Below are 20,187 nucleotides of genomic sequence, written 5' to 3'. Positions count from 1 at the left end.
CCTGGCTGGTCCCGGGAAGGCCACACGTGTGCGTCTGCGAGCCACGGCTGACGGAAGTCCCTCTTATCTCTCGCCAACTTATGCAGGAAGGCGGCCATACTCAGCCGGTCAGCTGAGCCCGCTGACCACGGGCAGGTTCAGCCACAGTGTGACTCAGGTGCGAGAGAAAATACAGGAAAGTCTGGGCCAAGGAAAATCAAAACAAGGCCCCAAACCAGAGGGGGAGAGAGGACCACAGAATGAGTTCTTCTTCCCTCTTCTTTCCAAGAGGCAGGGTCTGGTGTCCTTGCCGCACACTTGGGCAGCCCCAGGGCGGAGGTGTCACTCCCAGGAGAGAGTCTGCAGCAGGCACACTGAGATGTTGTCCGTTTGTCTAGGTGCTGGTTAGACAGACTCCCTGTCCACAAAGATCTCACAGCCTTCAAAGGGAGACAGATAGGTTATCAGGTCATGGAGCAGGATTAGAATTGACCTTGAGAGGACTGGGAGCACAGGAAGGGAGCAGCGGCCAGCCTGTGGGGCCAGGGAAGCCTTCCTGGAGGAGGTGTTCCGTAAGAAGCAGCCGGGGCCAGAGTGACCCAGGCAGAAGGAAGAGCATATGGAAAGGTTTGGAGGTGGCCAAGAGCCCAGAAAAACTCAGATGGGACTAGAGCAAAGAGTGTGCAGGGGAGACATGGTAGGTGAGGCAGAAACCCTGGACCGGGGTGGGATCCCAGGGAGCATATAGTGTAAAGAATGGAGGAGAACACACAGAGATGGTCCTGAGACCGGGGTACTGAGAGGGTCCAGAAGCAAAAGGGGGTGAGAACCAAGGAAGAGAGACCCATTAAACAGCCACAAAAGTCACCCTCTGAACAGATGGTGGCCTGCACTGAGGTGGAGATGGAGCAGGAAGGAGAGATTCCAGAAACGTTTGGGACATGGAAAGGCAGGGTCTGGTGACTGTTGGGAATGGAGGCTGGGTGGGGAGGAGGAGGAGCTGGGAGAGGACGGAGGCCCATGTCCAGCTCGGATGATGGGTGGGCGCTGGTGCCCTTGACCAAGGAGCAGGAGGAGGGGGAGGGGAATCAGCGGGAGCTGATTGGAGCAGCGGAGTTTGAGGTCCCCCAACATCTCAGCCGAGTGGAGAGGCGCCACGGCAACAGGGTGGGTGCACCTGGGCTTCAGCCCGAGCTGAGCACAGGTTTGGATCTCACCAGCTCGCGGATGGCACTTGCAATCGCGAGGTCACTGGACACCTCCCAGGGAGAGCATCCGGAGTGACGGGAAATGTGGGACCTCCCCGGGTTTTCAGGGACAGCTGGAGGAAGAGGGTCCTAGAGCAATAGTGGGGATGTCCAAATAGGACGATAAAAAGATTCTGCTCTTGGGGGTCAAGGAAATCAGGGTAACCAGAGGAAGCCGGTCCAGCAGCGAAAAAATGACCCCTGGACTCTCCCATGACCAACCTCCACAGGGAAGTTTTAGCCACACCCTTCACATGGGAGAGGTCTGAAGGTGATGGAGAGGCTGGTGTCACTCAGGAGGCTGTTCTACCAACATCCCCCGGTCCTCCTCCCCCGGGCCACCCAGCCTCGGGGAGCCACCCTCCTGCGCTCACTTCTATGAAATCAGCGTTTTCAGATCCCTGGCAGAAGGTGTGATTATCCTTCTGTGCCTGGCTGATCTCACGGGGGTTCACACATGAGTCCCTGCAGGTTCATACCTGCTATTGCAAATGGTGAGGTGGAGCGGGTACCGGGCACTGGACCACTGAGAGCTACATCCCTAGCCCTATTTTGTATTTTACTTAGAGACAGGGTCTCACTGAATTGCTTAGCTCCTCTCTTTTGCTGAGGCTGGCTTTGAACTCATGCTCCTCCTGTCTCAGCCTCCTGAGCAGCTGGGATTACAGGTGTGCGCCACTGCACCCAGACTTCATTATTTTTTATGGCCAAATACTATTCCGCTGTATGTACATACCACGTTTTCTTTATCCATCATCCATTGATGGACACTTAGATTGATCCCATATCTTGGCTACAGTGACTAGTGCTGGTATGAACTGGAGAGCACAGCTCTCCTCAACATATTGATTTTATTCCCTTTGAATGGGTACCCAGTAGTGAGATCTCTGGGTCACTTTAGTGGTTTAATATTTTTGAGGAGCCTCCATACTATTTTCCATAGTGACTGTACCAACTTGTATTCCCACCAACATTTATTTTCTCTTGTCTCTCTGCTAATAGTCATTATAAGGTGAGGAGGTAAATTCTGGTGGTTGGCCAAAGGGTAGATAAGGCTGGTTAGATGGGAGACATAAATTTCCCGAGATCTGTTGCCCAGCATGGTGACTGCAGTTAATGACAATATATTATATCCTTGAAAAGTGACAGCGGACGTTTATGGGATCTCACTACAGAAAACGAGAACCGTGTGAGGTAATGCATTTGTTGCGGAGCTAAATTTAACCACCGCAGGGAGGTATCTGCTTCACAACCTCATGTGGAGCCTGACAGAAACGTACACAGTTATCATCAACTTGAACCAACAAATACAACAAATCTTAAAAAAAATAAATAAGTAAAAGACAAGCCGAGGGTGGCGGCCTTGGGCAGGGAAGAGCAGAAGGCAAATATTTTTACATTAATGGGGAAGGGCCAAGGTCACAAGCTGTGGCCCTGGTTTTCTTGACGCAGGACGCAGAACACCTGTTAAGAATAGTGGGGTGTGGGGTGGTGATTGTCCCAGATGCCACTTTAGAGGCTGGAGAAGGTTCACACGGAACACTGGGGAGGCTGAGGAGGCACCTGGCCAGTCCCAGTGCGGTCGGGGGATATGCCATGGGCCCGGCTGTCTGAAGTCGCACATTTGGGAGATAGTTCCCCATTTGTACCAGGAGTAGAGAAGCTGGCTTGTATCCAGATTGAGACTTCGCTGGAGGGTTGTTGCTGGGGTCAAGATCCCTGAACTTCTCCCTCCCGATACCTTTGATTCCTTCGAGAGTCCCAAAGACATAGAGAAGAGGTACTGGCCATTTGCTCTCCAAAAGCCTAGACTCTTTTTTTTTAATCTGCCCTATGATGTCTACCATGGCCTGGCAGCCAGGTCCAAGTGGGGGTTTAAAAAGTCCCAGATCCTCGACTGGGCACAGTGGTGCACACCTGTCGTCGCAGCGGCTCAGGAGGCAGAGGCAGGAGGATCGCGAGTTCAAAGCCAGCCTCAGCCAAAGCGAGGCCCTAAGCAACTCAGGGAGACCCTATCTCTAAATAAAATTCAAAATAGGGCTGAGGGTGGGGCTCAGGGGTTGAGCGCCCCTGAGTTCAATCCCTGGTACTAAAAAAAAAAAAAAAAAAAAAAAAAAAAAAATCCCAGATTCCCTACTCAGTTTTGTACCCTCCAGTCTCAAGGGTAGCTCACACCACCTCCAAGCTGACTGCCGTCCAAGTGCCCCAAGGTGGTTAGCTGGGGACGCAGGGTACGTTAGCACTCTACTCTGAGAACAAGTGCCTGTCTCATTTCTTTCCCTCTTTCCTTTGGGCATCCAACTTCCTTTTCTTTGGTGTTTGTTTTCTGGAAATAAATACCACCCCAGCTTCGGGTGTCCATTGTGAGGATTAACGGGAGATGTCATGGTGCTGAAAACTTTGACGGCGCCCCGTGTGTTTTGCACTCAGTACACATCGCGATTGTTTGCAGAGAAGCAATTTGTGTGAAGGAAAAAAAATCTCTGGGAGGGATTACATGGCAGAGAGGGCCAAGGAACTTTTTCTTGCCAACCTTTGTGCTGAGTTGCTTATCTTTCCCATGCTCAGTGAGCCCAGGGCACACCTGGGAATTAACTGCTGCCCTACCTGAGCACCAATCGTGGACAGCCACATGGGTGGGAAACCCTATTAAAGACGGTCCCAGCGGGCTGCGTTCTCACGGTGGGCCAGACAAGGGCCGAGGCTCCCGGTTCTCAGCCCAAGGTGAGTCCTGGCAAGTTTTTCTCCTAATCCTGGGGGGGGGGGCTCCCACTTTCCACCTCTTGGACTTGTGAGGGTCCTTTGTTTCTGGAAGCTTCTAGAATCCAGCAAGGAGTTTGGGCCTTAGCCACTGTCCAGAGATCCTGGCTCACTCTGTGTCCAGCTCAGCCATGGTTCAGTCATCTGCTGGCTGCTCCGAGCCTGCAGAAGCCACCTCTGCCCCAGACACTTCCACCAGGAAGATGGGTTTCCACGGGGATTGCCTCTCTGAGAGTCACGGTCCTGGGTGGTTCCCTGTCCCCGCTGTCTCATAGTGTATTCATGACAGGGCTCCCAGAAACAGATTTCTGACTTCTTCTGAAGTCTTCCAGGGGTCGTGAGACGTTGTCCAGAGACTGGCCTTCCAGGGAAAGAGTTTCCAAAGGAGTGAACGTCCTTGGGTGCTGTAGGCTTCCATACTACCTCGCCTTTCCTGTGTATTTATTCATTCTTCCATTAAAATCTTTCCTGGGCATCCTTGAGGGCCTGATTCTGTGCTAGGAGCAGGGAACATGGGGCTCAGTCTGACAAGGTCCCACCCTCGTGGAAATTGTGCTGAGGACCCTTCAGGGGACTCTCAGCAGGACCCCATGCCTGACTCTGAGGCAGGCCACCCTGACTTCTCCTGCAGACATTGCAGCACTAGAATCCGCCCCCTCCCTCCACTCTCAGAGAGAATTTCCCTCCACCTGGACGGGGACCACCTGACACCCTTCCAGGAAGTGCTGCAGCACCGACAGACCCGAAACTTGCCTTGGCTTTGCTTGCTGTCCACTCCACCCCCTCGGGGAGACCCCCACTCCCGCTATCTCACCCGCTTCTGCAAGTTCCACCTCAGTTCTGCTTCTGAGAGCAGCACATGAGCGAGCTACTGAACTTGCAGCCTGGGCCTGGATTTAATGCTCTCAGCTGGAAATGAGATCAAGTACGTGAGGGGCTTAGTCCAGGTGCGGTCACGCGGTCGGAGCTAAACTGATGCGAGTCCCCATCTTAGCCTGGCACCTCAAAGGGAGCCCCTCTGTGGCTCTGATCCTGCGGCCCTTTCCTTCCCCAGAGCTGCATGGGGAGCCTGCACTCTGTGGAGTGAGTCACGCGCCTCGCCCTGCTGAAGGATGGCCGGCTCTGACCCCCTGTGGCTGGCCTTGGCCTCCTGCATCCTGACTCTGGCCTCTACAGCGCAGCAAGGTGAGTGCTCCGCTTATCTGGCACCTCGGGCGCCCAGAAAGACCTGGGGTGTGACTAGAGATGTGCAGGAAAGGTAGTTGAGGTCAGCAAGAGGAACAGGCAGGTCCAGAGCAAAGACTCCGAGCTCCATGTCAGGGAGACGGCGCCGAGAGAAAAGGGAATCGAGTCCCGGTGTGCCCAAGAGCCACAGTAGAATGTCCCCTGGAGGGGAAGGGGAAACACCCAGTGGGGGGAGACCAGGGGCTCTCTTAAACAGTCTACGATTTTACTGTGAGGGCAGCCTTCAGGGTGAAGACCCAAGCCACACGTCCAGGGTGTCAAACGTGGGAAATCTCATTAGACTGTGTCGACTGATGGGGAGGAATGTCTGCACTGTGGGAAGAGAAAGTACATGTTAAAAAGAGGTGAACGGCACCGGACTCGTTTTTGTTTTAGAAAATAACATTACACACACACACACACACACACACACACACACACACACCTGTGCATGGGAAGAGTGTGCAGGGTATACGACAAATGTAGGTATGATTACCTCTGGGAACGGGGTGGGCTTTGGACGGCTTCCCTTTTAGTCCACGTGCCTCAGAAGCCAGCATGGTGACAACTCTCCCTCCTCCTTTATTCCTTTTAACGATGTTTGGGGTTATTTTCCCCGGAGGCCCGCATGACATTTATGTGACACATAGAGAGCTCAGGCAGGACTGCCACCTTGGGCCCCGCTGGGAAGCTCTTGGGAACTCTGGGTGGGGCGCGGCGGCTGACGCAGGGCAGTGGCCCATGATGTCCTGAATGACTGTTAAATGTCACCCAAGGCCTCACTGAGTGTTCTGATTGCCAGGTGATGGACTCTGATGTTTAATCGACGGCTCGTGTGCCTGTCGGAACTCGTTCGAGTTCTTAGAGTGTAGGGCTGGGGACAGAGAGCCCGTGGACTGTGGAGTTGCTCGGTCCACCCAAGCCCTTGGTCCCTTTCTCAGGTTACAGAGACCCCCGAGAAGCCAGTTCCTATGGGATGGACTTGGCCTGTGGGGCCCCTGGCACCCCAGAGGCCGAAGTCTGTTTTGACCCCTGTGAGAATCACACGGTCCTGAATGACCCCTCCCGGAGCACACTCAACACAGATGAACTCCAGCAGTGTGACCGCGACTTGAGAGGCTGGTATCGCTTTGTGGGCGAGGGGGGAGTGAGGATGCCCGAGACCTGTGTCCCCATGTTCCGATGCCAGACGGCCGCTCCCATGTGGCTGAACGGGACCCACCCTGACCTCGGGGAAGGCATCGTCACCCACACTGCCTGTGCCCACTGGAGTGACAACTGTTGCCTCTGGTCGACTGAAGTGCAGGTGAAGGCCTGCCCCGGCGGGTTCCACGTGTACCATTTGGAAGGCAGCCCCAACTGCAATCTGAGATTCTGCACAGGTGAGTGGCAGCTGTGGGTGGGGTGGCCCGTGAGATGCTCAGGCCCCAGCCGAACGAGGGGAGCTGGTCGGGAGGGGAATCTGCAGAGCTCCCGCCAGCCCTTGCAGGATGCAAGTCCCCATGTTACCCTTGCACCCGTAGGAGAGCGCCTCCAGGTTGCCAGACCGTTCAACATTTCCATAAACTAGAACTTCCATGTGGAGGGTGGGATCTCCTGATTTAGAAATGCATATGAGCAAAATGTCAAGAACTCAGGCTCTTTCCTATCTGGGTTCCATTTGGGTGGTTTAAGTTACCTCTTAGAACCTCAATTTCCTGGTTCTGGTCTGATTAGAAAAAAAAATGGATAATAGCAAAACTATCAGCAAACCTCTGGTGCTCACAATGTACTCGTCACCATCCTCAGTATTAACTTGTTGAATAATCCCACCAACTCCACAAAACAGGTGCTATGTGGTTACCTGGATGAGAGCACAGAGAGGTCAAGCAACTCTCTTGACATCACAAATCTGGAATGTAGAAGAGCTGGGATTTGAACCAGGCACTGTGGCCCTGGTATCCAGGACTTGACCTCCAGGCTGCCCTGACTCCCATGGTTACCTGAGAAAGTATTTAGAAGAGTGGGGTGGTCTGGAGAGAGCGTTCTGATAGAGCTGTAGGGCTGTCACTTACTCTGCTGGATGGGGAATCAGGAGATCTGAGTCTGAGGTTGACCCTTCCACTAAGTACCTCACGCCCTTGGCCAAACTCCTGTGCCCTGGTGGGATGAGAGGGCTGGACTCGGGGGACCTCAGACCCACCCTGCATGGCCTCCTGATCCTCTTCCTCCCTGGCCCCATCTCCTAGACCCCTCCACTGTGGAAGACAGGTGTGAGCAAGCCTGCCGCCCGGAGGAGGAGTGCCTCCCTCAAAATGGCACCTGGGTCTGCGTCTGCAGACAGGACCTCAATGGCTCTGGTGAGGCGCTCACTGGAAACGGTATCTGCTGTCCTGAGTGGATAGGGCAGGAGCAGGGGGCTTTGGAGGTCATAGCAAGGTGTGGATCAGAGTCGGGGGGCATGGACTGAGGTTGGGGGGATTCTGTCCCTTTGCAAAGATGGGAGGGGGCGGGCTGGGACAAATTCCATGTCAGCTGCTGGACCATGGCCAGGATTGACCCTCGAGGGACAAAGTTACTGCACAAGAACTCTACACGCTGGGGATACGGCTCAGTGGTAGAGGGTTTGCCCAGCATGTGTGAGGCCCTTAGTTCAATCTCTAAGAACTACCAAAAAATAAAAAAAATCTTCAAAGATGGGAGCTACATGCTGCATTCAGGTATCAACAGTCTTCATGCTGGGAACGTGGTGGGTAGACTCCTGGGACAGGATGCAGAGAGTAGATGCTCAAGAAGCATTTGGTGGGCAGGGTGGCTTTGCACACGCTCCCTGCCCACTGCTTCTAGAACTCCGTGCACCTTACCTACCTCCTCTTGGCTTTGCAGATATTCAGAGTTTGCAGCCTCAGCTGGACTGTGGGGCCAGCGAGATCAAGGTGAAGGTAGACAAGTGTCTGTTGGGAGGCCTGGGTTTTGGGGAGAAGATCATCGCCTACCTCAAGGACCGGAGCTGCAGCAGCATCCTACAAACAGACGATGGGAACTGGGTGTCTGTGACCAGTCCCGCTCAGGCCAGTGCCTGTGGGAACATTCTGGAGGTAAGTGGTGCTCATGCCCTGGCTGCTAGATGGTGGGATGCAGGCCGAGGGGAGCCGTCATTGTGCTGAGCGATCCTGGGCACCTATCCCCTCTGGGCCCCCAGAGTCATGCGTGAGATTAAACACGCCGGTCCACTAGAGCCTGAGGTTCATAGATGTGAGCTATGGTCAGGATGATTTTCATTAGGGTTTCTGAGGGAGGGAGGCACTGGGCACCATGCCCGCCAGGCTCCGACTCTTCCCTAGGGCCAGGTATGTATTGACGGTTCTGTTCTTAATCTGGCCTCCTCATTCCTCTTCCCGTAAAGTTTTTGAGCCTCTGGAGGAGGAGGCCCCTTTACCTCCTGGAGGTCAGAAGACAGGGTGGCTTCCTGGCTGAGAACCCTCCCTCTGGTCTCAGATCTGAATTTGACCTTCACTTGCACACATCCGTGGAAACATACGTGTGGTTTTGTTTTTATACCAAAGCGTAATGGAACCCATGCCCTCTACAAAAATACTCTCTCCTTGGCCACCAACTTCATCATCAGAGACGTCCTCGTCAACATCAACTTCCAGTGTGCCTACCCACTGGACATGAAGGTCAGCCTCCAGACTGCACTTCGGCCCATTGTGAGGTATGGCATGACCCTTGCCCTTTGACCCATAACCCTGACTTTGGTCCCTCTCCCTTCTAGCATGGTTCATGATGTCCACACAATGCCACTGACCCCTTTGGGGAGCTCCTGCTCATTCATTTCTCAAAATGTGTTGATTGGACATTGGGGATCCTCATCATGAGCAGGGCACACATGGGATAGGTATTTCCTGGATATTAGAGATTGTCATTATGAAGCAATGTCGGGCTACGAAACAGTGCTTTGAAACGTGCTTAGGAGCAAAATGAGAGGACAGGTCCCTTCTCCTTGAAGAAGGTCATTAAACAACTATGTCAACAGATAAATGAAATGTAAGAAGAGCACAGGATGCTCTGGGAGCAGGAAATGGGGGTCCCGAACCTCATCTTGGTGGGATAGGGATGGGGGGCAGGAAGGCTTCACTGCAGACTTGGGATTTAAACTGAGACTACCTTTGACTGGATAAACAGCATCTTTGTCCCACCAGAAATAGAACCCAAGAGCAAGCTGCCTGAGATTCAATACAGGCCAGGCCGCTGTCTGTATCCGTGTGCCTGGAATAGGGCCTGTCCCATCAGGTCCTTAGCATTCCTAAGCTTACCAGGGGATTTTCTGAGCTGTCTAGAAATCCAGAGTGCCTGTCCCATTCCCTCATTATAAACTCCTGGGCTCACAGAGGGGCAGGATCAGAAGGAGTGGAAAAGTTTTTGAGTTCAATGGTTTTCATTTATATTATGTGGGGGCCCATGGGTCACAGAGAATCAAAATGAAAGACACTTATCTTGTTACAATGATGTTCAACGGAAGGTTGTGGGTGGAGGGAAGAGATCTGAGGCTAAAAATGGTGAGTGAACAGAACTGGTCCTCAGCCCCATTCTCCAGGTGGTAAGATGGCACTGTGTGCTAACCCTTCTTCTGTGAGCAAGAGTTATGCCACCTACCAGGGCGATCAGTGGAAATCCCAGAGACGGAGACGGAGTTCTCTCTTTGTCATTTTTAGTGCCTAGAAGCTAGTAAATGCTCAGTTTAAATGGATGATTGAATAGGTCCTTTAGAGATCCAAGATAAACCTTTGCCTCCATAACCTTACACAAGTATGGGGGTTGATCTGTGTCGTTCTCTCTGGTCAAAACCTGATGTTTCCACGCCTTCTCTCAGTTCCCTGAACATCAGTGTGGTTGGGGAGGGAGAGTTCACCGTCAGGATGGCCCTCTTCCAAGACCAGAACTACGTGAATCCTTACGAAGGGGATATGGCTGTGCTGTCGGTGGAGTCTATACTCTATGTGGGCGCCATCTTGGAGAGAGGAGACACTTCCCGGTTCAACCTGTTGTTGAGGAACTGCTATGCCACACCCTCAAGTGACAAGGAAGACCCCGTGAAGTACTTCATCATCAGAAACAGGTACTGGGCAACTCAGTCTGGGATTATCTTTTGGCTTTAACAAAGTTGAGGGGGAAATATTAATCTCATTCCTGCTTGGCAGTTGTGTAAGTTGGTTTACCTCCTTGGGAAAAATTTGGCATTACATATTGTATAATACCCTCTGAGCCAAGAATCTCACTCCTGAGAGTTTAGCCTAAAGTATTAATGCGTAATAGGAGGGCAGGGTAAAGAAATGCCAATGATTTTTCCATTTCAGTATGTTTGAAGATTTTGACAATAGGCTCGTTGTTCAAAAACAGTCTCATACAGATGTTAGCACTGATCAACATAAAAAATGATCTGAGAAGTATTGAGAGAAAGTATCATTCGAACTGACAAAAACAAAAAATATAAATATCTACAGGTCATGATTCAAACCATAGTAAAGACACTAGATAATGTTTTTCATTGAGCTTAGCTACGTGCCAGGCCCTGTGCTGAGCAGTGTACCTGGTAGTCTCATTAAGCACTCCCATCCACTCTATGAATATGACTGTCTCCATTTTGCAGTCAGGTTAAGAAATCTGCCCGGGACCATTTAGCTGGAAACTGGGGAAGGCTGGGATTTAAAACTATTCTCTTTCACTCCAGAGATTGGGCCCCAAATAATTTAAGCCACAGAGGAATTGAAAGAGTTCATGCTACCATGATGGCAGTCACTCTGTGTGTGTGTGTGTGTGTGTGCGTGTGTGTGTGTCTGTGTGGGGGTGCGCTTTAGTTTTCTCCAATGAAGTCACACCCTTTCCCTTCTGCCCCTCCAGCTGCCCAAATGAACGTGACGCCACCATCCACGTGGCAGAGAATGGGGCGTCCGCGGAAAGTCGGTTCTCGGTGCAGATGTTCATGTTTGCTGGGAATTATGACCTTGTTTTCCTGCATTGTGAGGTCCATCTCTGTGATTCCCATAATGAGCAGTGCCAGCCGGTGAGCGTTCTCTTTGGATGGGGCTGTTCAGAGCCTGGCATGGGGCTGGCACCCGAAGGCTCTCCGTACATACTTTTTAGAGTTATGGAGGGAGGGATGAATGGAAGGGTGGATGAATGGGCAGATGGATGAGGGAAGAAGGTGGGCTGGATGGATGCGTGAAGAGATGGAAGGACAGATGGGTGGCTGGGTGCATGTGAGGGAGGGGGGCAGGGAGGAGGATGTACAGATGGACTCTGGGCACTTCTGAAAACTCATTCATAAGCGCTTACGTTGTCCGCCGGAGGTGGAGCCGTTTTCTTTGGCATGAGACCTAATTTGAATGATTGTGATAATGCAGGTGAAGCATCCCTGCTCTGAAAATCTGAAATCCAAAATGCTCTGAAATGCAAGACTTTTTGAGGGTCGACATGATGATCAGAATTTTGGGATTTTTGGAACATGCCGGGTTTCATATTTTCAGATGATGGATGATCAAACGGTAAAGTGTGTGCAAATATTCCCAAGTCTAAAGAATGCCAAAATTGAAAAAAAAAACCCTCTGGATCCAAGCATTTTGGATTTTTCAGTGCTTCCTCTGTGTTGAGCCTCATGCTACAACTATTGCACACCTTATCAAATTTAGCACAACGGCTCTTTAAGGAGAGCTTTAAATTGACCTCATTGTATAGATAAAAAGACTCAGAGGAATCCTTTACCAAGAGCCACACCTGGCTGGAGGGTATCGGAGCTGGAATGGACCCCAGTTGAGCTGTGGCTCTAGGGCCCCTGCCCTTACCCCCATTGGCCACTGTCTGTGAGTAGCACTCAACTGTGTCTACCTGTTGGCAGAGATATATTTTTTTTCATCCTAATCTTTCAAACCAGATATGTCCCATTTAATCATCCCAAAGAGAAGTCATTTGCCCCCAATCATACAACTAAAAGAGAGCAGAGGTGAGATTCAAACCTGGATTTGTTTGACAGGACAGTGAGACTTCTCTGGTTTGAGAAAAGCAGAGCTTCAGAATTAGGAGGGAAGGGTGGGTGGGGCCAAGTTTCTGGGCCAAAGCCACCCGGGGCAGGGAGTCTGGACAGGAACCAGGCATCAAATTAAATTTGGATCTAATGAGAGCTCTCTATCCTCACAGTCTTGTTCAAGAAATCAACTCCGTAGTGAAGTACCGGCCATTGACCTAGCCCGGGTTCTAGATTTAGGACCCATCTCTCGGAGAGGTAAGCGGCCTAGTTCTGATAACAAGGTCAGCAGGCAGGGTGCTGATAGTGCCTAGGGTCACCCGCCCAACTCCTCAGGGCTCTTTTGCCTTCTTGGTCCGGCCCCCACTGGTGGATCTGTCTTTCCGTGATACAGAATGACGTTGTCAATTGTGATGGTCCTCCTGTGTGCAAGAGTCCTGGCCAAGCTCTTGGCTTTCAACAGTTTACTTAATCCACCCATAACTGTGGGCATTTTACAGGTGAGAGGCCAAGGTTCAGAGAGAATCAGGAACTCACCTAAGAGCAAACTGCTCCTAGATGGTGGAAATGAGGCCTGAGCCCAGCTCAGTCTGATCTGAGAGCATGTGGCCTTGATCTTACTCCACCTGCTCCAGATCCCCATAACTGGGTCCCTTTGGGGTGAAGTCTAAGGTTCCTGCTTAGATGAAATTCTGTATTCTGGCTGTTTTCCAACATTCAGTTATAGTATTCTTGAGTAGGATATTAGGGGAACCTTTTCAACTGCTCCCAAAATTTTATCCATCCTACACATGGGTTCACTGTACTCTCCTGGTTTTATTTTCCCACCATAATGGAGGTGTCAAGACATGCAAAAATAATGAAATCAATTTTTTTTGCCCTAAAGAAATGAATATGTAATAACATTAGTAATTTTAATAATGATAATGATACTTATTTGTACCTGGCACCATGCCAAATACCTTTATAAAACAACGCTCTGAATGCTCAAGCAAGCACTATTGCCACATCCATTCTCCACGTGGGTAAGCAGAATCTGTCTCATGAAGGACACTCTGCCCCTTTCCTGAGCCCTCTATCTGGTGTCTTCTGTGGTGCCCAGGATAACTGAGAGAGGAACTTCCACTCTGGAGTCAGACATCCTGGGCTTCCAATCCCAGATCTGCTACTGATGGGCAAGGTCAACTCTGCAAGTCCGTTAACATTGCTGAGTCTCAGTCTTCTCATCTGTCAAGAGGAGACGAGGACATTTTCCTCACAGAATCTATCAGGAGGATTAGGTTTATCATGCATGAGTTGCATTTAGAAAGGTGCCCACTGGATGTCTGTGGTTGTGGGGACCAGGTTAGGGTTTGGAACAGCTGCAGTCACAGTGCTGCAGTCACCCAGAGCATGACTGAGAGGTTCTTGCCCTCTGTTCCCGCTCACAGGTGCCCAGTCTCTTGGCGTCATGAATGGAACTCCTGGAACTACAGGTACATCATGTCCTCGTGTCTCTCCTGTGGCCTTCCCAACTCCCTCTCCTTCCCCTCTTCAATCTAGTCCCTTCTACATGCCATTTCCTGTGTTAGGGACTATGCCTGCCACAATGGGCCAGAGCTGAGACTGGCTCCTCAGTCTAGCAGAGGAAACAGTCATTGGATGACAAATATTCAAGTGCCTACTGTGTGCCAGGCATTGTTCTAGGCACTGAAATTATGGTGGTAAGCGAGACCGACTGGTGCATGCCCTCGTAGAACTCATTACGTGAGAAACAGACCATAGAAAGTAAGCATAATTTATTTAGAAATTAAAAAAAAGATGATGGGACAGAAAGTTACTAAATGCCTAGTGATGTTTAAATCAGATCGAAGCGTATTGCTCTCATACAAAAGTGAAATCGAGAGGCAAGCAGTTCAAGGCAAGTAGATCGGCTCTTTCTAGCTCACTGCTTCGGCATTTTGAAGATGTGACTATCAGCTCCATGGTCCAAGATGGCGCCGGAGCTCCCACCCTCCCATCTAGAAATCCAGATGGAGAGAACATGGAAGAAGTTAATGAGTGTTGAGGCACATTCCTGGAAGCTGGCACCGTATAACTTTATTCATAGTCACTGACCAGGGCTTAGCCACATGGCCCCAGGTGACTGGGTGACCATGTACCCAACCAACGATCAATGGTTTTATTACCAAAGTAGGAAGGAAGAGTGAATGTCGGAATGGATAAATGGTCAGAAGCACAATTGGAAAAAGTGATATTCAGTGGAATGAGAAAAGGAAAGTGGGCAGATCTGGGGAGAATGGAATCCATAAGGAGAGGGGACATCAGTTCATTGCACCAATGAGGCTGGCACATAAGGAAGTTAGTGGCGAGCTAGTAGAGAGTGCAGAAGGAGCACAGGGAGACTAATTTACTGTACTGGAGGAGGTCATGAAAGAATTTTATGGGGTTTTGATGAATGACTTGGAGTTCAACAAGCAGACAAATCAAAGAGGTTTATTTTGGACAAAATGGGAAGCACGTGTATTAGGATTTTGCTCTCCTCAAAAATGACCTACCTTGACAAACACAGTCCTGAAAAAGTTCCCTTCATCCTCAAATCCTCAACTAGACCTCTGTCTAAAAATTTTCTCGGGAAGTCCAAGATGGCCTCTTCATGGTTAATGCCAACATTCATTCAGACAATACTAAGAAAAGAAGTGTCCATGGGAGAGAGTGGATAGAGCTCAGAGTAAAAGCAGCTTGAAGTCAGGCACCTCGAGTCTCCTTCTGCTCTGCTGGCCCTTCAGGTCAGCTCAGGGCCTGGAACAGTGTGGCTTCCCAGAAGAGTCGGCTGAATTGTCTGATTTCTAGGGTGGACAGTTGGGAGCCTTCTGGAAGAGATCAATCTGATGTCAAGGCAGCAGACCACCACAAGAGGGCACTGTGGTTCTCATAGTTTTCTCTCTCCCTCAGTCATTTCCTGATATTTTAGAATTAACAGTCCATCCATTTCATGTGTCATCGTTATAAACTGGCTGAAGATCATGGTAGCCCTCTCCCTTCTTCTAGGACGTCATCAGCAGATTACTTTGAATTTTGGGGTGGGGGGTGGGGAGATGTTATAACTCGATGGTGTTGTGGAAGAGGGTGCACATGCACCCTTAGCCTTTCAGAAAAAGACAGCTATCATCCAGGATCCATGACCTTCCTTAACACTGAGTGTAATCAATGTGCAAAAAAGATTTGATCCCAGCTCTTCAGGTCTTAAGAGTCTAATTTTTAAAACCAGCACTAATATGTTTAGTGTGTGCCATACAGTATTCTAAGTGCCAGATATGAATTTACTCATTTAAGTCTTACAAAACTCTGGCAAGGTGGTAGGTGCTACCAATATATCTGCTTTGCATACAGGAAAACTCAGGCACAGAGAGGTTGACTACCTTGCCTGGGACTTCCTAACTAAAGATTCTAAACTAAGTAGTCAGGTCTCAGAGGCATTGCTTTGTGCCTTTCTGATTCTTCAGTATTAGTCAGTATAAGTCATGCTAGCTGCTATAACAAACAATCCCAAATCCTCTGTGCCTTTACACAACAGTATAACTTCCCACTAAATTGCTGAAGTAGGGTGTAGTCCTAGTCTATGTACTAGGAACTCTGGTTCCTTCTGGTAACTTCTGCCAGCTCCATCATTCCCTGTGATCCTAGCCTTCATCTTCCACAACTGATCCCTAGAATGGTAGATGAGAGAGCATGCAGGATCATGTTGGAGATTTTCAGAACCTGGCCTATATAGATGGCCTGAATGACTTCTAGACACATGTCATCGGCCAGATTTAGTCACATCGTCCTACCTACCTGCAGAAGAACCTGGGAAAAATTTGCCTTCGTGTTCCAAGAAGAAAATGGGGAGAGTGGTTAGTGGTTAGATAGCTATGCCTCCGCCACAGGGGTCCCAGGGGCCGTGACCCCCCACCAGACATGAAGGACATTCTGCCTTCCCCATCCCGTGTGGCACATGGCAAGGAGGCCAGCGCATATCGGCTGCTGAGTTCCCAAGCCCAGTACTTGACTTTCATGTCTCTGTGTTCCAGGGTTCCTGGTGGCCTGGCCCACGCTCCTCCTGCCTGTCCTCCTGGCTTGGCTGTTCTGATAGCCCAGCTGGACATCTGGCCTTAAAGTCCATGCTGTCCCCTCTGGCAGTGGCTCCCATTCACCCTTCCTGAGTGGGTCCCTTGCACTTCCCGCAGAAGTTTTGGCGTTAACAGACTCAAGACCAGGCCCAGCTTGGGAAGTAGAAGAGCTTTCGTGGACTCTAACACTGTCATACCTGTGTGTCCCCTTTGTCTCTTAGTGGGGACCCTGTTGGCCTGTCGTGGGCTGGCTTTCTCATTTTCTCCTTTACTCTTGGAACCCTGAAAGCAAACTTCCTGGAGTAAAGACTGTGGCTCCAGGCTTTTCCGGGAGTGTAGCACATGTTGGTAACTGTGGGGGCGGGGTGGGGGGCATCTCCTGTCCTGACGGCTGATGAACTGGACAGTCTGACTCTTGGGTTCTGTCCGCCTCCTCTCATGTGTTTCATCCTGCTCTCAACGGTCGCCATGGGAACATGTAGCAAGGCCACTTTTGGAGATTCTCCAAGGGAGGAGTGGTCCCATTGCTCCCCTGTTCCCCCCACTCCACCTCATGGACTTTCTTAGAGCCACTAAGAAACTCCTGCCCCAGGGACCTGGATGCTGAAGAAGTTGCTTGATTTTGGTGCAGAGATGCCATCGTCCCAGAGAACGCGCCTCACTCTTCCAATCATGGCGCACCTGCTCTGAAGGGTAAACAGGAAGTCCTGGCAAAAAATGAGAGGCCTGTCCTGCCCCTGGAATGTGGCAGCGAAGCCAGAGAGATGGGTGGCATCCCTTCCTGGAGAGCTTTAATGGGCCCTCACCAAGCACTCCACAAGGATGCCACCCACCGAGAATTCTTCCTCTTGCCCCAGCTACACCTCCAAGCCGGCCATGGGGATGGGGTCAGGAGCCAGGGTCAGGCCCCTGGAAGTTGAACCTGTCTATTTGCTGACAAGAGAGTTTGCAGTGCTCTCTGCCTCCTTCACAGAGGATGTGCCTGCGAGGAACAGATACCCATTTCCACTCCCTCAGACTCGGGGCAGTTAAGTATAAGGACAAAGAAGCACAAAGACCAAGGGCAGGGGCTACAGCCTGGCCACCCATGCCCTGGGAGTCAGGTTTGAGCAAATGTGAGCAACCAGGGTCCGTCTGTCTTTCCGCCTGTCACTCCTCCTGGGACCCCGTAGCCTGCTGCAGCTGCTCACCTGTGCGTGTCTCCTGCATTTCCTCCTCCCGGCTTCACCTGCTCATTCATCACTTGATTAAACATGCACATTCCAGCTGCACATCACTTCGTAATCCAGGGGCCAACAGAGACTGGCTAGCACCTTAGTGCTTCCCCAGGTCCGCTCCCTGGAGGTGGGGTGAGGGGCACCAGCCAGCCCAAATCCAGCCACGGGAGCCAGCCCCAGGCCTCAGACGAGTGGGGCTGTTTTTTGGACAGACATCCAACAAGGCCCTGAGGATGCTGGCTTCTAAAAGTTACTGGGAGGAACGGTTCCTATTTCCCAGTGAGTTGGAGGATTCATACCTTCTACATTCCACGGGAGATGGTGGGTAGGAGGAGGTCTGAGAGCCTTCAGGAGGTCGTCAACTTGCCCCTTCTGTAGAATAAAAGGGATTGAGCTAGAACAAGGCCCTCAAGCATTTGTAATAGGGGAACTCTTTCCTTAAATATAATTCTACATAGGTGTCCTATACAAGGAGAACGGAGGCGTGAACTCTCGCTGGGCAGGCAGGGGCTTAGCTCCTCCGTTCTGTGACTCCTCATGCTCAGGCCCTCAACACAGCTCCCTGATGACCCCCAGGGCCACTGGCAGCGAGGTTTTGGAACTCCCTGGGAAAGATCACTTGACTATCTCTTCCAGAATAAAGTGGAATCCACCTATCCAGAGCCAACCCTATCTATCATCTCTCTCTCTCTCTCTCTTTCCTTCCTTCCTTCCTATTATATATCTAATCTATCATCTGTCCATCTCTGTCTATCATCTGTCAGTCACCTGACTGACTAGCTAGTTACCTTTCTTTTTTATTCCTACATGGGGCCTCTTATCTATCAGTCTCTGAAACAGTCTACATTCATTTGGTCAACACAGATTTGCTGAGCAACTCCAAGATAATGAATGAGCCAATCCCTCCACTTAGAAGGGATAAGGTCCTGGCAGAACACACTCACAGAGGAGCTCGCAGGAAGACCACACTCAAACGCACACCCCCACTGAGCCTCAGGCTCGGGCCCTGTGTACCTCCAGGTTCCCTCCACACCAAGACACAGATTCTAAGAGACACATGTACCAAGCTCAGGTGCTCCAAGTCACAGTTACACATGCAGAGAGCCACACTCGGACCCTCAAGTCCAGTCACTTCTGTACTTATGGCATGAATAACGGCAACAACCAACAATTTTAAACAAACCTTATTTATCAGGTTTTATTTTAAGTATATTGTGGACGTTGCATCATTCGGCCATGACATTAGACGTTGAACCTTAAGCACCGTTATTATTTTCAATTTAGAGACAAGGACACCAAGACTTACAAATAATGACTCTCTCCAGGGTCTACAGCTTTTAAAAGCTGAATTCAGGAATTTAGGGCTCGAACCTAACTATCCTGACTTGAGGGCATATGCTCTTAAGTAAACACTGCATTCTGCCTCCAGTTATAACTACCCCATGCAGCAGCACCACTGTACACACAGATGCATGATCATTCTTCTGTGTACCCATCTGCAGATACATGAGAACACGTGCAGGCATACAGATTTGCCAACAGAGGCCCTCACACATACATAGTCATTGGCATTCATGGACGTACTGATGCTAACGTGTGCATGGACTCATGCATGGTTGTTTAAACGCATAGATACTTACTGCAACTTAATATAGAAATAAACACAGGAACACTCACATCTGATGCTTGCACATGGACACATACATACATACACAAACCTGCATCTCCGTCCCCACACACAGAGGGCCTGGATCCACCCTCCAATGAGCCAGGCAGGACTGTGACCAGGTGCCCTCTCCTGTTAGGTTTCTTCTCCCTCCATCTCCAGTGTGACCCAGATAGCCACTGACAAAGACGAGGTTCAGCCCAGGGCACAGTAAAAATGGGCTCTAAACCCAGCCTCTGAAAGTTCTGAGCAGAAGGATGACAGAGAAACCCGACCCCCATTCAGGGACGCTGGCCTCTCAATCCTGAGGGAGCCTCTACCAGGAACTGTTGGAGAACACAGGGAGGCTTGGGACAGTGCTACCCTCCAGGAGCTGCAGGGCATGCAGACTCCGGGCAGCAAAAGCTAAGTAGTGCCCGGCTGAGCCAGACGCAGTTTTGAGATTCAGCCTGGGAGAGGAGGGAAGGCCTGGAGCCCAGTGGATTTAGTTCTTCCCGTTTTACAGATTGAAACTGAGGTCCAGCAAAGAGAAGTGGCCCCTCCACTCTTAACCCCTTAAAAGAGGATTGTGGTCAGGTGAGCACGAGAGAGAGGCAGGGAGAAAGGTGGAGCTGATCACCTGAAGGATATTGGGAATGGGAGCCCGGATGATCAGTTCCGCCCAATCGAACCATTGCATGATCTCCCCTCACCCCTGGGGCTCCTCCAACCTCTTTCTCCTGGGAAGTGCTGCAAGTCACCCTCTTATTCTCCTTCCTCCTCATATTCCATTGGGCTTTCTAAAGCTCTATTAAGTCCATCCACTTTCTGCAGCCCTGTGGACTCTGATCTCTAAATGACTCATCTATTACCCAGGCCACTGGGTAAGACCTGACTGGTCTTCTCCAGACTCACCCCCGCCCCCAGTGCACCCTCTACTGTGCAGCTCCTGAGCATTTAAAGCAAAATTCGCTCACTGCCTCCGTCTGCTCCTAACCTTCCCTGGAGTGAGTTCTGCCTGCTC

The 20,187-nt window shown here is 50.7% G+C and overlaps 1 protein-coding gene across 1 annotated transcript; it reads left to right on the top strand.

Moving 5' to 3' along the window:
* Positions 1 to 3,865: 3,865 nt before the first annotated feature.
* Positions 3,866 to 16,321, top strand: GP2 (glycoprotein 2; the record flags this gene model as incomplete). The annotated part of the gene is made up of 11 exons (XM_081299489.1): positions 3,866 to 3,950; positions 5,041 to 5,171; positions 6,152 to 6,592; positions 7,439 to 7,549; positions 8,076 to 8,287; positions 8,756 to 8,904; positions 10,063 to 10,308; positions 11,091 to 11,253; positions 12,384 to 12,468; positions 13,641 to 13,685; positions 16,263 to 16,321. The coding sequence occupies exons 2-11, from the start codon at positions 5,099 to 5,101 to the stop codon at positions 16,319 to 16,321; spliced, it is 1,584 nt and encodes a 527-aa protein (XP_081155615.1). The 5' UTR covers positions 3,866 to 3,950; positions 5,041 to 5,098.
* Positions 16,322 to 20,187: the final 3,866 nt, after the last annotated feature.

This window comes from Spermophilus citellus, assembly GCF_964194105.1.
Source record: "Spermophilus citellus genome assembly, chromosome: 6".
NCBI classification, from domain to species: Eukaryota; Metazoa; Chordata; class Mammalia; order Rodentia; family Sciuridae; genus Spermophilus; species Spermophilus citellus.
This window is presented reverse-complemented; position numbering and strand designations above follow the sequence as displayed.